Raw genomic sequence first — 14917 nt, forward strand, 5'->3', positions numbered from 1 at the left:
CTCAGACTTGCTCGGGACTTCCCCGGACGTGCCGGTGCGCTCCGCCGCCCCGGGCACCGACGGGCACCGGAGCCGGCCATGCCGCCGTTGCCGCCGCTCCCCGCTCTGCTCCTGCTCTGCCTGCGCCTCCTCCGTGCCGAGCCGCTCGCCTGTGAGTACCGGGAGCACCGGGCGCTCCCGCAAGGTGGGCGCGGGGGGCGATGCGGGGGGTCCCGTCGGGGCCGGGGCGGGCGCTGCGCGGAGCCCCCCGGGGCTCCCCCGTTGCTGGCGGGGCCGGGCCGGGCCGTGCCCGTTGTCCCCTTCCCCGGGATGCGGAGCGGCCCCGGGAGCGGCGGGGGCGGCGGCGGGCGCACCTCGGGGCTGCGTGGCAGGGTAACGGGGACCCCCCTGCGGAGAGCAGCCGGGCCCCCCCACCTCCCCCGCGGCGGGCAGCCGGGCCCTCCCCGGCCCCGCAGCGCGGCCGGGCCCCCCCTCCCCGCAGAGAACAATAGAGGAACCTTTTTTTGTTCCCCCCCATCCCCGGGAGCAGCAGGGACCCCCCCTCCTCCCCCGGGAGCAGCGAGGGACCCCGCTCCCCATGGAGAGGAGGGACCCCTCTCCCCGGGAAGGGTCGGGCCCCCCTTGTGTCCCCCCCCCGCCCTGCAGCCCCCCCCTCCCGGAGAACAATGCGGCTCCATTCCCCACCCAGGACAATGGAAACCCCCGTCCTCCGGCCGGAGAACAATAGCGAACCCCTTCCCCATGCGACCCCCTCCCAGCCCCGGGAGTGGTGACCCCCCTTCCCCCCCCCGAGCCTCTGAGCCCCCCCTCCTCCTGCTGAGAACAGCGGGGACCCCCCCTTCCCCCCGGAGAGCCGTGCCCCCCCCATCCCAGAGAACAATGAATCCCCTTTTCCCCACCCAGAACAATAGGGAGCTCCCTGCCCCACGCAGAACCGTGAATCCCCCCCAAAAAAACCCCTGGGGGGGCCCAGCAGTGATGCCCGTTTGGGGGTCCCGCCCGGCGGTGGCAGGTCTGGGAGGTGCCACCTGTGGGCTGAGCTGTGGGCGGCCTCAGCCCCGCGGGGATCGGGGTCCCCCCTCCCCGTGGCAGGGGGACACGGGAGGGCTCCCCCCTCCCCACGGAGCCCTAAATCCGAATTAGGCTCCGTCCCACCCGTCGCCTCGTTTCTTCCCCCGCGGCCCGAGCGAAGGAGAGGCGAGATCCCCTTCCCCGCAGCAGGAAGTTTGGCTTCCTCCCTATGATGGGAATTTCTCAAGGCGATGGATCTTCGCTCCGACGCGCAAATGGGTCCCGCCAAGAAAAGCCATCGCTCCCGCGTCCCCGGCACCGGCGATGCCGCGAGGTCCCGGCCGCCCCGGTCTCGTACCCCCTGACCCATACGTGTGGTTAACGGGGAAGTCTCAAAGAGCAATAATTAGGGCAGGAATTGCAGAGGCATTGGGGGGGGGGAAGGAAAAAAATGCTCCCAAAATCCCTGTAGGAGCCGTTAACGAGAGCCTCCGCATCGAGGCGGGTTTTGGCACGGAGCGGTGCCCTTCCCGGGGGCCGGAGGGGTTAATCCCACCGGGAGCAATGTGGGGCCATGGCCGGACCCCGTTGGGGCTGACCCCGCGCGTTTCGGCTCACCCCGGTGAGGGGATGCCCGGTGCTGCTGGCAGCCGCTTTCCCACCCCCGGGACCCCCATCTTCCCCCCCATCGGGGTCCGGCGCAGCCGAGCGGGGCAAGCGCTCGCCCCGTGGCCCCTCGACGTGCGGCGCTGGGGAAAGGCGAAGCCAAATCTCCTTTTAGAGAGCGAATGTTTCCCCTCGGTTCAGCTCGGTCGCGCTCGCTGGAATGCCTGGGCTTTTTATAAATCCCTCCTCGAGCTGAGGGATGGGCACGAGAAATGCCAGTTGGAGACGGGAAAGGGCAAAAGACAGCGGAAAGGAGGGATAAAGTGTTTTCGGGTGCCGTGTCTGCCTGCAAACCTCGTTGCTTGAGCTTTAGAAGAGCTCTAAATATATATATATATTTTAAAATTTATTTTTCTTGCAGAATTCAGGGCTGCCCAAATTTCCTTTTGTTCTTCAGGGCAATTATTTGTATTTTTCCTTAACTCCCTGCGCATCTCAATAAATCTTTAACTGCGTGATCTCCGACACTTATCGGAGGGGTTTTTTCTTTTCTTTCCCAACTCCTTAAAACGCTGATATAAAAAGAAAATGAAATCCGGCCCTTCGGAAGAAAAGCATAAACGTTCCCGACACCTTGGAAATGTGGTTTTACTTTATAGCATTACTTAGCACCTGATCAGCGTTTTTTTTTTAATAGGAAAGCCATAAAAACCCCTGAGCAGGTATTTTCATTGCGACTTGCACATTCCACAGGCTGCCTGCGTCTCTCCGGCCCTTTCCTCTCCGATCTGAAAACTTCACACTTTTCCCTTTTAAAACACATGTTCGGCGCTGTGTCTGCGCAGAGGGGGAAAAAAATTGCAGGGGGAAAAAATTATATGTATATAAAATTGGCCCCTTCAGAGGCTCCTGCTTGGAGGAGGAAAAAAAAATTGCAGAGAAAAAAAAAAAGGATATATAAAATTGGCCCCTCGGAGGGTCCGCATGAGGACGGGAAACGTGTCTGTTTTACGGTGCTCGTGTGTGTTTCTGGGGCTGTTTAGATTAAGATTTAGGAGAAGCAGGGCCCGGAGCGTAGGGCGTTATCAGCGGCGCTGGAGCAGCCCCGGCTCGGCGCTCGGCTGCTGGAGCAGCGGGTGCTGGGTGGGCTCGGTGGCGGAGCCGGGGTGGTTTTTTCGGAGGCCCTGCTGGAGTCGGGGGCTGAACCCCCTGGGGAAGGGTTTGCTCTGGGGGTGGGTGGGATGGATCCGCGCCGTCACCCACGGGTGCTCGGGGTACCCCGGGGTCGCCGGCACCAACGGGCCCCCATGCTTTTACACCCGGATGCTTTTACGCCCACCCCAACAGCATCCCCTGAGTGACGGGAGGCACTGCTAATTAAGGGATCTCCGTGGTAACGAGGATTTTGGAGCATTAATTGCGCCGGGGTGGGAGCCGGAGCGGCTGGTGGGCGCTGAAAGCCGATAGGGGCCGGGGAGGTCGGAGGGGAGCGGAGGTCGTGGCGCTTTCCGGGAGGTAATTTGGGATATTAGCCTGGCGCGTGCGGATGGAGCCGATAAGGCTGATGGACACGGAAAACCCCGGAGCGGGGTCAGGGGAGCCTTTTCTTTGAAGCCTTGTGGCGAAGGGGTCGCAAACTAAAGCAGCGTGGGGGGCTTTCCCATCAGGGAGGGTCCCCCCGGTGCGGACCACCCTTGGGGGGGCCCTGTGCCAGCTCCGGGGGCGGCCCCTCGGGGTGTCCTGGCGCAGGGACCGCGCGCCGAGGTGCGAGCGATGGGTTTTGGCAGAGCCCGGCGGCACATGGTTGGGATTAGGCGGGTGGTCAGTGCCGGTCTTGGCCGGGAATCGTTGGCCGGCCCTCGGCGGCGTCCTGCGGGGGGGGCTCCCGGCCGGCGTCGTTGGAAAAGGGGGGGAAAAACCAACCCCCAAAACTTTCCATAGTTGCTTTTGAAATCCTTTTGTCACGAAAAATTGACAAAGCCACAACCCAGCCCCCACCCAGCCCTGGAAAAACCACAGCGTCGCCGAGCCCCCCAGCCTCGCGCCGCAAAGCTCCCCCAAGGCTGTCGGCGCTTCCCGGCTTGAAGCCCCCCGCTCCGCCGAGGAGCCCCCGCGCTCGCGGGGAGAGCGCGGCCGAGCCCGGCGCCTCGCGCGCTCCTGCCGCTGCTTCGGAGGAGGGCGAGTGCTGCTGCAAGGGGCTGTGTTGTGAGATAGATGGATATATATTAAAAAAATACATTTAAATATATATAAAATAGATATAAAACGTATTTAAATATATGTAAAACAGCTATAAAATGTATTTAAATATATGTAAAATAGCTTTAAATAGATATAAAATAGATATAAAATGTATTTAAATATATGTAAAATAGCTTTAAATAGATATAAAATAGACATAAAATATATTTAAATATATATAAAATACCTTTAAATACATACAAAATACATATATATATATATAAATTATATATAAAATTCTATATATAATTTTTTTTTACCCCCCCTTTTATTTCTCCGGCTGCAGACCCCGCAGTGATTTCCCCCCAAGACCCCACCCTGCTGATCGGCTCCTCGCTGGTCGCCACGTGCACGGTCAGCCCGGACTTTCACCTGAAAGCCGAGGACCTGTACTGGACCCTGAACGGCCGGCGTTTGCCCGCCGCCTCCTACGCCGCCCTCGGCCCCACCACGCTCAGCGTGGCCCTCGCCCGCCTCAACGGCTCCAAGCAGCAGTCGGGGGACAACCTGGTGTGTCACAGCAGAGACGGCGGCATCTTGGCCGGCTCCTGCCTTTACGTTGGACGTACGTCGGCGGCGCCGGCGGCGCGGTTGCACGTGCCGGGTTTCAGCCGGCCCCGGCGCTGCTTTGCCGTTTCGGTGGGGAGAGCTGCGGGTCCCGGCGCAGCCGGGGGAGGATTTGGGGATCCTCGCGGGGATCAACACCCCGGTTCTTGCCAAAACGCGCCGTGGGCTTGCAATGGTTGCGCGCGGTTGCTTGCGGCTGCTCGTTTTTAACCTCCCGTCCGCCGTTTGTGCCCTGACCCGCAGCCGCAGCCTCCCGCTCGCAGCAGAAAGGCTGTTTTGGCAAACCCTCCGTAAAATTACACTTGTCCGAATCAATAATCGTAAGATTTTATCTCGGGCTATTTTAAGGACGATGCTACGTCCTAGGAATACAGAGACTTAACTGGGAACACAGCTCGGATTTGTTTTTTGGGTTGCTGTCACTGAAAGAAAACAGCTCCGGAGCCGGGTGCGGGCAGGGGCCGGGTGCAGGCAGGAGCGGGCAGGAGCCTAAACCCCTCCAGCAAACACATTTGCAGCCGCGGGGCTGGAAACCTGCAGCCAGCCAGGACCACGGTGGCGTTGCCCACCGAGACCACGAGCTGCGTTTTGCCGCTGTGCCTTTTCATCCCCCTCTGCCTCTTATTTATTTTTTCTTCTCTCCCAGTACCCCCAGAAAAACCAGTCAACATCACCTGCTGGTCCAAAAACATGAAGGACCTCACCTGCAAATGGGCGCCGGGGACGGAAGGGGAGACCTTCCTGCACACCAACTACACCCTCAAGTACAAGCTCAGGTGGGGCCACCCCCCCTTAATTCCCATTATTCTTAAAAAACCGCCAGTGTGGGATTTAAAGGCGAACGGGGCGGTGGGGAGCGGGGAGCCCGATGCCTCCTGGCTGGCCCCTCCTGGGGATGTGATGAGTTTCCTCGGGTCTCCGCTGCCACGAGCACTGGCGGACAGCCACGCTCCGTACGTGCCGGGGAGGAGGAGGGTGAGGAGAAGCCGTGCGGCCCCGGTTGAGCTGGGAACCGCCGGATGAGCCGCGAGCGGCCGCCGCGGGGCCGGTAACCCAACACCTCGGCAGCGCAATGCCGGTGGTGTTGAGTGGCAGATAAATGAGCTGCGGTCCCCGCCGCGAGCAGCCATTTCCTTTGGGGATGGGTGAGCGTCCCTGGCTCGACCGCGGCTCCCGGCGGTGCCGGTACCGGCACTCAGCGCCCGCCTGCAGGTGGTATGGCCGAGACAACACGTGCCAGGAGTACCACACGGCCGGGCCCTACTCCTGCCACATCCCCAAGGACCTGGCCCTCTTCACGCCCTACGAGATCTGGGTGGAGGCATCCAACCGGCTGGGGGTGGCCGTCTCTGACGTCGTCATGTTGGACATCCTTGACGTGGGTGAGTGACGGCATCGTGATGTCACCACCGTGCTGGTGACCTCATGGGGGGGGGGGGAAGCAGGCAGCAGATTCACCCGGTTGGGGGGGCTGCAGGAAATGGGTGATATATGAGCAAAATTGCTCCTAATTGAATTAGGAGGTTTTCTCTGAGGTTTTTTTCACATCCGCGGCTCCTTGACCCCCGCGGCGCTGCCTGTGCCGGCCCCGCCAGCCCCTGCCCTGTCCCCGCAGTCACCACCGACCCACCGTCGGACGTGCACGTCAGCCGGGTCGGGGACCTGGAGGATCAGCTGAGCGTGCGCTGGAGCTCCCCACCAGCGCTCAAGGATTTCCTCTTCCAAGCCAAGTACCAGATCCAGTACCGGGTGGAGGACAGCTCGGAATGGAAGGTGGGTTGGCATCACCCGCCGACGGCAGGGGACGGCGTGGGATGCCCAACCGTGCCGGTGCTGCCCTCTCCTCCCTCCCCAGGTGGTGGATGATGTGGGCAACCAGACGTCCTGCCGCCTGGCCGGCCTCCGCCCCGGCACAGTCTACTTCGTCCAGGTGCGCTGTAATCCCTTCGGCATCTACGGCTCCAAGAAAGCCGGCATCTGGAGCGACTGGAGCAACCCCACCGCCGCCTCCACCCCACGCAGCGGTGAGCGCCGCCGGCATCGCTTGGCGGGCAGGGAGGGGATGCCGGCAGCGCTGTGCTCCCCCTCCCCTGCGCACACGGGACGTGCGGGGGGCCCTTCCCTGCTCCGTGCCCGGCACCTGGATTTCTTGCAGAAGAGCCAATTTGGAGCTCGGCTTTCCCAGCAGGAAGCCAAAAAGCCACTCGTTTTCCTCTCACCCACCGTTATTTATGGCGCGGTGGCGGGGGGGGGTTGAGCCGTGTCCCCCCACGGCGGCGCTGACCCCCTTGTCCCCGCAGAGCGAGCGGCGGGGGGCTGCGACCCCAAAGGGGGGGAGCAAAACACAACGTTGCGGCGGGAGCTGAAGCAGTTTTTCGGGTGGGTGAAGAAACACGCCTACGGCTGCTCCAACCTCGGCATCAAGCTCTACGACCAGTGGCGCGTGTGGCTGCAGAAATCGCACAAAACACGCAACCAGGTAGGTAAGGAGCCTTTCGCACTTCTTTTCCCCGGCTGGGTGGGGATGGGGGGGATGCGGGGTGACCCCCCACCCCTGGGATGCTGGGGGGAGGACGTGGGGTGACCCCAGGGCGCGCGGCCGGCGGCGACGCGGGGCTCTGCTCCTCTCCGCAGGTTCTTCCCGGCGATAAGTTGTAGCCCCCGGGGGACCGAGCGCCGGCAAGATGACACGGGGCGCCCGGCGCCCGCCCGGGACCACCCGCGCCCGCCCCGGCCCCGCCGGGGGGGAGCAGGAAGGCGGCCGGGGCGAAGCGCGGCCCGGCAGCCCCGGGGGACGGGCTGGGGCGAGGCGGGGGGGACGGGCTGGGCCAGCCCCAGGAGCCCCTCACGTGCTGCTGGCCCCATGGGACCGCAGCCCCCTGCCATGCCGCTCGCACCCCGCCGCAGCCAGGGGCCCCCCCAGCCTCGCTCGGCCGGGGGGGGCACGGAGACTTTGCTCCTTAACCGCAAGCCGGAGCAGCCTCTGGGATGAAAGGGGCGGCGGGGGCTTCCCGGGTGACCCCCCCACCCTCGGCGCAGCACCCCAAGAAGCGATTTTGGCTGTTTTTCTCCCCGGGGACCCATGTGCGAGTGCGCGGGGGGGGTCCGTCCCCGGGGAGCCACGCAGGCTGGTTTGAGGCTGCTGGGGTTTGCCCAGTGCCTGCTCCAATTTTGATTCAAACCAGCCTTATTTTGGTTCCATTTCAGTCAATTAGGAACAGATTTAAGCTTAATGCCAATAAAGCTCTGAAACCCCACCGGGGTCTACGTCAGCAGCGCGCGGGGACGGGGATGCAGCGGGCAGCCAAACGGGACCCGTGTCCCTCGTCACCCCGTCCCAGGGGACCGAGCCAAGGCAGAGGGGGTGGCACTGGCCGGGGAACAAGCCCTTTAGATCACACGACTCAGGCCAGCTCCGTGGGGCCAGGTTTATTGTGGGATGACTGTAGAAAGAGCACTTGTGGGGCACCGGAGCTGTTGTGGGGCTGGGGCTACAGCTGATCTCCGAGGTGGTTTTGGGGGGGCTGCTGCCCACGGGGCTCCAGCCGGCGGCACGCATCCCGATGGGAGTCAAAGCAAGGCAGCCCCTTGGCACTGTGGGTTGTGGTTTTCCTTGGGAAAAGCTGCGGCACGGCCGGCAGAGCTGGGGAGGGGAACCAGCCCCATGCCAGACCTCTCCACCGAGGGATGCTCAGCATCTGGGGGGACCCCACTGCTCCCGGGGCGGGGGGGTCTCTACCCCTTCCAGCCCATTCCCAAGAAAAGGGGTTGGGGGGAAGGTGCCCACCTTGCCGAGGTGGTGTGGTGGGGGCCGGGGAGGGCAAGTGGGGCCCCCATTCCACTGGCCGGCCCCTCCAGCCGTTCCCACGGGGACACCCATCACTCGACTTCTTCCGAATCGTACTTGAGGTCCTGGAGAATTTCGCTGATTGCCTCAATGGTTTTAATTAGCCTACGAGAGCGGATGGAAACTATAAATAAAGCCCATATGGAGTGTATTATCTGGGCCGCCTCGCCTTCCCCGCGCTGTTTATGAAACACTCAGCCCAGGGAGGCCGAGGGGACCGCGGCCGCGGCATCGCCAAACCCTCCCCGGGGCTGCGGCCGAGAGCGCTTTTGAAGGCACCATCTGGGCCCCCCCTGGAGCTGGAGGGGGGAGAAACGCGAGGAAGGGGCTCCCGACCCCCTGGCCGGTGGGTGGAGGTGCTGCCAGCCACGTTCCCAGCCCAGGGAGGGGATGCTGCTGTCCCCGAATGGGGACAGAGGGCAGTGGGGCCACCACCTACTTGTGCTTGAGCTCCCGCACCTCCTGCTGATGGGCGTCCACGTCGGGCTGGTCCTGCGCCTGCTGCCGGGCCAGCTGGAGCTGCGCCGTCTGCAGTGGGGACACGGTGGGAGCTGAGAACCCCCCCAAGCAGCCCCAGCCCCGCGTCGGGATGGCGGGACCCCCCCCCCAGCCCAGCACTCACCAGCTGCAGCTTCTCCTGCTCCCGCTCCTGGAGGCGAGCGAGGTGCTGGGCCAGGTCGGGGCGGGTGAGCTCGTCCCGCAGGCGCCCGGCGATGCACAGCACCTCCCGGGAGATGCCGCTGAAGGCCAGCGTGATCTCGTGCACCAGCTGCCGGTAGCGTGGGAAGTCATAGTGGGGAGCGCTGCTCAGGTACGCCCGGTGGCCCCTGGGGACAGGTTTGGAGGGGGGGAACCACCATCACTGCACCTGGGGGGCACCGGGATGGCAACGCCCCGCAGTCCTCGGCCCGGTGCTGAGCCCCCTTTGCCGCCCCGCCGCAGGCAGCGCCGGGAGGGCTTTCCTGCCCAGCTTTGGCAGCTCTCGGTCCCCACGACCAGGCAGCTCCCATGGGATGGGCTTGGCAGCTGCTTTTTTTGTGGGGTTTTGGTTTTTTTTTTTCCTTTCCACTCGCAAGCCTGCATCCCGGAAGTCCATCATCCCCTGTCGGATGCTAAAATAGGATACAGGTGTCCGGCGCAGGCGTCCCCCTGCCAGCTGGAGCTCATCAGCCACCCCGACAGCCGCTGCTCCGCCCCGGCAGCCTCTTCCCATCAGGATGCAAAAAAAATCGGGATGGGGGATTCGGTTCCATGCGGGGGATCCCCTGCCCGCCCTGGTGGCTCCCGTCCTCATCGGTGCCGGTACTCACTCCTCCAAGAGCCGGTAGGCCTCGGCCCGCTCGCCCTGCAGCGCCTGGAGCCGCTGCAGCAGCGCCTTCACGGCCTCGCCCGTCTGCCGGGGAGAAGGGACGATGGTGCCATGGGCGCGGTGCCCGCCGCCATGCGGGGCGGCTCTGCTCCCGCTAAGGGGCTCGGGGCAGAGCCAGCACTGCCGGGGGGTCTCAGCCCAGTGCTGGGACCTCGAGTCCCCTCGCCCCGGTGCCGGCCCGCGGGGAACCCAGGCTGAGCCCGGCCGCGGTGCCAGAGCTCAGCCCGGCACTGGGACCCCCCAGCCACGCGTGCAGGGACCGGACCGGGAACCCGGGAACCCCACACCCCTCTGCCCACGACCCGCGACCCCCCCGGCCATGTGCACGCAATACAGACGGGCACCGGGACCCCCCCGCCCCGGCCACGCCCCAGGATCACCCGACCCCGTGCCCACACACCGGGACCCCCCCCTCGCCACGCGTGCACGGCCCGGCCCGGCCCCAGGACCCCCCCAAGCCCCCCCCGTCCATGCCCCGGGACCCCCCGACCCCGTGCCCACACACCGGGACCCGCCCCGACCACGCGTGCACGGACCGGACCGGCACGGGGGCCTCCTCAAGCCCCGCCCCGTCCATGCCCCGGGACCCCCCTGGCCCCAGGACCCCCCTACGCCCCCCTGCCCACGGCCCGGGACCCCCCGCCCACGCCTGCACAGCTCGTCCCGTCCCCGGGACCCCCCCCGACCACGCGTGCACGGACCGGACCGGCACGGGGACCCCCTCAAGCCCCCCCCGTCCATGCCCCGGGACCCCCCCTACGCCCCCCTGCCCACGGCCCGGGACCCCCCCGGCCACGCCTGTACAGCTCGTCCCGTCCACGGGATCCCCCACAGCCACGCGTGCACGGCCCGGCCCGGGGACACCCCCGCCGCCCCAGCCCCCTGCCCCCGCCCCGGGACCCCCCCCGACCACGCGTGCACGGCCCGGCCCGGCTCCGTGTCCCCCCCCCCCGTCCCCGGCGCCGCGGCCCCCCCGCCGCCCCCGGCCCCGCTCACCATGGCCCGGCCCCGCTGGCACGGCGCAGGCCCGGCGGGGCGCGGAGGCGGAGCGCGGTTCCGCCGCCACCTGCAGGCAGCGCCCGGGATCGCCACCCCCCCCCCCGCCCCCCCGTCTTTTATTGAAAACCAGGCCGATTTGGGCAAAAACCAACACAAAACGGGAGCGGCTTGAGCGCTGCGATGCTTTATTGGAAGGGTGCAGGCAGGGGTGCGGGCAGGGCCGCCGCTGCCCGCTCTACTTGACCTTCTTCTTGGGGCGGAGGTTGTTGGTGTGGCCGCACTTCTTCTTGCGGCAGTTGACGGCGCGGGGGTGCAGGCGGGCATAGCACCTGGGGAGGGGGGCGGAAGGTCAGCGAAGCCCCGTCTCCCCGGGGACGGGGAGCGGGAGGAGGGTCCCCAGGCGGCGGGGGGACCCGGTGGGGACGGTGGGGACGTACTTGCGGCAGATCATTTTGTCGCAGTTGTATTTCTGGGCGAGCTGGCGGAGGGAGGGCTCGATGATGCCACCCCGCAGGCGCAGCACCAGGTGCAGGGTGGACTCTGAAACGAGAAAGAAGTGTCACAGCGGGGCCAGGCGCTGCCGGGGAGCAGCCGGGACCCCCAAAACATAAAATATTGAGATAAAGCAGCCCGGGATCCGGCGGGCTACCTTTCTGGATGTTGTAGTCTGCGAGGGTGCGGCCATCCTCCAGCTGCTTGCCCGCGAAGATCAGCCGCTGCTGGTCAGGGGGGATCCCTGCGAGGGAGAGAGGAGCCACCAGGGTGGAGGGCGGCGATGGCGGCGGGGGACGCCCGCGGAGCGAGGGCAGGCGGGGGCTGCCCCGCCGCTCCCCCCCGGCCCACCGGTACCTTCCTTATCCTGGATCTTGGCTTTGACGTTCTCGATCGTATCGTTGGGTTCCACCTCCAGGGTGATGGTTTTACCCGTCAGCGTCTTCACGAAGATCTGCATCTTGGCACCCTTCGCCTCTGTGGAGAGCGGCGGCGGCGGCCATGTCACCCCCGGCCGGGCCCTCAGGAGAGGCCCCGGTCCCGTCCCGTCCCCTCCCCGCCCCTCCACAGGGCCCCGCCGCCGCCGTGCCCGCCCCCACCCGGGACGCGCTCCCCACCCCCCTCCCCGTTCCCGGGACCGAGCCCCCGCGCCCCCGCCCCGGGATCCGGATCCCGGCCCCAGCCCCGCACCGCGCACACCCGCGGCCTCGCTGCTGAGAAAAGGGGCGACCGGAACCGGAACCCGCCCGTGGCTGCGTCACAACCGGCGCGTCACCGCCCCGCCCCTTTCTCCACAGCGGCGGAGTGCGCAGGCGCCAACGGCCCCCGCCCGCCTCCGGTACCGCGGGCCCGGGCGCTGTCAGGGCCTCGCACCGGCCCCGTTAACGGCCCCACACCGGCCCCACGGCCCCGGGACCGCCCGCCACAGCCCCAGGCCCGCAGCCCGGGCCTCCAGCCCCACACCCTCCCCTCAGCCCCGGCCCCCTCAGCCCCTCACGGGCAGCAGCAGGCCGCAAAGAGCCTCGGGCCTATCCCCCGGACACCGTGAGGGGCCAGGGAGGGAACGGGCCGGCGCGGGCCCGCCTGTGCGGCCGCAGGAGCCCTGCGTGAGGGGCTGAGCTGCGACACAGCGCAGGAGCCAAAGGGAAACCCGGCTCAGGCTCTTCCCGCAGGCGGGAAACGCAGCAGCCGTAGGGAGACAGCCGGCACGAGGCCGTTAGCAGCACGGACAGACCCGCAGGAAAGCCGGAGCGCTGGCGGGCACACACGTGAGCCGCAGAGAGAGCATTCCTTAAGGAAAAAACACCCGTGCCCCAAAACGGCTCTTCTGCACCAAAGTCGACGTCGAAGGTGGGGTTTTGCCGCTCTCCTGGCCGCACAAATGAGAAAGGACAAGAGGCGTTTCAAACCCACGTTTTACTTATTTACCCTCAAGCGAGTCGCGGGGTTTACACTGCGGTGGCAGTTTGGAGGCAGAAGGGCGCCCTTCTTCACTCGGCCATTGCTTCTCTCAGCCTTCGCTTCCCTCTTCCCAAAAAAAAAAAAAAAAAAAAAAAAAAAAAAAGAAACACACAAATATAAATACAAGGTAGAAAGTTCTCCGGGGGCGGGCGGCAGCGCAGGACCCACACGCTTAGTCCAGGTCGTTGGCCGTGTCTTCGTCTGTGAGACTCTGTCCGTTCACGGCCGGTAAATCGTACTGGCCTTGGGATAAATCCTCAAAATCCTGACTCATGGTGGGAGAGATGATGTCAGGGCTGGTGTCACAGGACTCCGTGCTCTGCTCAGAGGTAGCGATGGTGGTTGTCGTGCTTTTCGGGACGGGGTCGAAGTCGTCGTCATCTTCTAGGATGGGAGATTCGTGGATGTCTGGAAGGGGAAGACGCAAACGTTAGTTTTGCTGCTGCAGCCACGCGAGACGGGGCGCTGCCACTGCGACAGCAGGCATGAGAGGCGCCCCAGCAGAACAATTTGCTTATTTCTAATTCTAAATTTTGCCTGCTTGTAGCAGCAGTCAATAAAAAAAAAAAATACAACGCCACGTAAATTAGGGGCCATTTGTAACTTCTTGCAACCGCATTTAATATAATCAAGAAGCTTTCCAGGCTTTTAGCGCATGCCTGGACGTCTCCTCGGCTTCTCCCGGCTCCCGAGAGCCGCCTCACACGTTCGTAGGAAAAGGGACGCTTCACGGGGGAAGAAAACCGATGGAAAATCCCCGCGTTGGGGGAATCACTCACTGCTGAAAGCCTCCGGGTACTGCTTCGCCAGCTTCCCTTTCAGCGTCCTGGGGGAGGAGAGAGCGAGCCGAGTTCACGGGAAGCCGATAATCCCGCGTTCCCCAGCCGTCCCGCTGCCCCGAGGGAGCGCAGACCATCCCGGCTGGAGCAGAACCGAGGAATCCCAAAGCTCCGGCCCCCGCGGCTCCTCTCCCGCTGCCTCCGCGCATCGCTCGGCCGCACGCTTTCCCCTCTCCGACCATTTTGACTTCCAAAACCGCCCCCAGCTCCTGCCCACGTCCCGCTCTAACGCCCCCGCGGCCCACCCAGACCCCGAGGAGCCGCCCCGTGCTCTCCGTGCCATCTCCCTCCCCCCCGGCAGCGGCGTTCCCGTTCCCCGTTCCCACCGGATCCTCCGGAAGATGCTGTCCAGGTCCTTCTTCATTTCCACCAGCGTCTTGGTGTGGTGGAGGAAACGCTCGTTCATCTGCTGCATGCGGACGCTGGAGAGGTTGTTGAAGTTGAGCAGCATCTCGTTGGTCTTCTCGAATCGATCCAACCTGGGTGAGGGAAGCAGACGGAGCTCGGCAAAGATCCCGGGAGGCTCCCGGTGCCGGTACCGGGCTCCCCGCCGGCCGGTTGCCCCCGGGACTCACATGTTTTTCTGGGCCAGGATGATGGCGTTGACGTCCTCGGCGTTGACCATGCCCAGCACCCGCCCGCAGAACACCTGCGAGGCCGTGGGCTCCATGGCGGCCTGCGGGACCGCGGGGGGCGGCTCAGCCGGGGCGGCGGGAGCCTCCCGTGCCCCCAGGGCCGGTAACGGAGACCCCTCTCCCCCGCGTCCCCGGTAACGGGGCCCCCTCCGCCCTACCACACCGCCGGTACCGGAGCTACCCCCGCCTCCCCGCCGCCGTGATGGTCCCCGGGCGGCTCCACACGCACCCGACGCCGGTAACGAGGTCCCCCTGCCCGCCCGCCGCCTCCCGGCCCCGGTAGTGCCCCCGCCCCGGTACCGGGCTCCCTCGGGGAGACGCGGACCTGGGCCCCTCCCGGTGACCCCGGGGCCTCCCGCCGGCCCCGCCCGCGCACCTGAGGGAGCCGGTCCCGCCGCTTCACATGACGGGAGCGGGGGCGGCACCGGCAGCAGCGCCTCGCTTCCGGGTGCGGGGGTCACGCCGAGCGTGACCCCTGCAACGTCAGCGCGCCCTTGCGTCCCGGCGCCGAGCCGGAAGTAGTGGTGGCTGGCGGAGGGAGAGGGCCGGGACCCCCCCGGCCGCTACGGGGCCGCCCCAGTGCCAGTGCCGAGACCCCCGAGCACACACGGGCCCCCGCGCCATGGCCCAGCGGCGGGCGCCCCCGGTCCCGGCCCCGCGGAGCGGGTGCTGCGTAGCGGCCCCTTTAAGGCAGCGCTAAGCCCCGTCCGGCGCCTCGTTGACGAGCGTTCTCGCCACCCAATGGCGTCAGCGCGGTGGGCGGGGCCGGCCCAATAGGAGCGGGGGGGCGGGGCCGGCGGCGGCGGCTTCGCGGGCCAGGTGGGAGCGGCGGGGGGCGCGCGGCGGCGGC

At 65.9% G+C, this 14917-nt stretch overlaps 4 protein-coding genes across 7 annotated transcripts; 1 reads left to right on the forward strand and 3 right to left on the reverse strand.

The window, feature by feature from the left end:
- Positions 1 to 78: 78 nt before the first annotated feature.
- CRLF1 (cytokine receptor like factor 1) lies at positions 79 to 7185 on the forward strand (the record flags this gene model as incomplete). The annotated part of the gene is made up of 8 exons (XM_082331435.1): positions 79 to 151; positions 4145 to 4423; positions 5072 to 5201; positions 5638 to 5807; positions 6041 to 6198; positions 6281 to 6449; positions 6726 to 6904; positions 7060 to 7185. The coding sequence occupies 8 exons, from the start codon at positions 79 to 81 to the stop codon at positions 7081 to 7083; spliced, it is 1182 nt and encodes a 393-aa protein (XP_082187561.1). The 3' UTR covers positions 7084 to 7185.
- Positions 7186 to 7866: 681 nt separating this feature from the next.
- REX1BD (required for excision 1-B domain containing) lies at positions 7867 to 10671 on the reverse strand. 2 transcript variants are annotated; one of them, XR_014230264.1, is made up of 6 exons: positions 10638 to 10671; positions 9583 to 9665; positions 8895 to 9099; positions 8712 to 8800; positions 8213 to 8377; positions 7867 to 8068 (listed from the first exon to the last, which is right to left on the reverse strand). XR_014230264.1 is itself a non-coding variant. In XM_082330951.1 (5 exons), exons 1-5 carry the CDS (start codon positions 10638 to 10640, stop codon positions 8305 to 8307), a joined length of 453 nt encoding a protein of 150 aa, XP_082187077.1. In that variant the 5' UTR covers positions 10641 to 10671; the 3' UTR covers positions 7867 to 8304. The 2 variants fall into 2 exon arrangements, 1 of the variants encoding a protein (XP_082187077.1); XM_082330951.1 differs by having other exon boundaries at positions 7867 to 8377.
- A 132-nt stretch (positions 10672 to 10803) lies between these two features.
- On the reverse strand, positions 10804 to 11930 carry UBA52 (ubiquitin A-52 residue ribosomal protein fusion product 1). Of its 2 annotated transcripts, none has more exons than XM_082330954.1 (5): positions 11823 to 11930; positions 11490 to 11609; positions 11290 to 11376; positions 11078 to 11180; positions 10804 to 10969 (listed from the first exon to the last, which is right to left on the reverse strand). In XM_082330954.1, the coding sequence occupies exons 2-5, from the start codon at positions 11590 to 11592 to the stop codon at positions 10876 to 10878; spliced, it is 387 nt and encodes a 128-aa protein (XP_082187080.1). In that variant the 5' UTR covers positions 11593 to 11609; positions 11823 to 11930; the 3' UTR covers positions 10804 to 10875. The 2 variants fall into 2 exon arrangements, with proteins under 2 accessions (XP_082187080.1, XP_082187081.1); XM_082330955.1 differs by having other exon boundaries at positions 11832 to 11899.
- Positions 11931 to 12128: 198 nt separating this feature from the next.
- KXD1 (KxDL motif containing 1) lies at positions 12129 to 14871 on the reverse strand. 2 transcript variants are annotated; one of them, XM_082331180.1, is made up of 6 exons: positions 14444 to 14871; positions 14008 to 14108; positions 13759 to 13911; positions 13373 to 13419; positions 12762 to 13001; positions 12129 to 12659 (listed from the first exon to the last, which is right to left on the reverse strand). In XM_082331180.1, the coding sequence occupies exons 2-5, from the start codon at positions 14100 to 14102 to the stop codon at positions 12766 to 12768; spliced, it is 531 nt and encodes a 176-aa protein (XP_082187306.1). In that variant the 5' UTR covers positions 14103 to 14108; positions 14444 to 14871; the 3' UTR covers positions 12129 to 12659; positions 12762 to 12765. The 2 variants fall into 2 exon arrangements, with proteins under 2 accessions (XP_082187306.1, XP_082187305.1); XM_082331179.1 differs by lacking the exon at positions 12129 to 12659 and having other exon boundaries at positions 12669 to 13001.
- Positions 14872 to 14917: the final 46 nt, after the last annotated feature.

Source organism: Platalea leucorodia (assembly GCF_965183815.1).
Source record: "Platalea leucorodia genome assembly, chromosome: 21".
NCBI lineage: Eukaryota > Metazoa > Chordata > Aves > Pelecaniformes > Threskiornithidae > Platalea > Platalea leucorodia.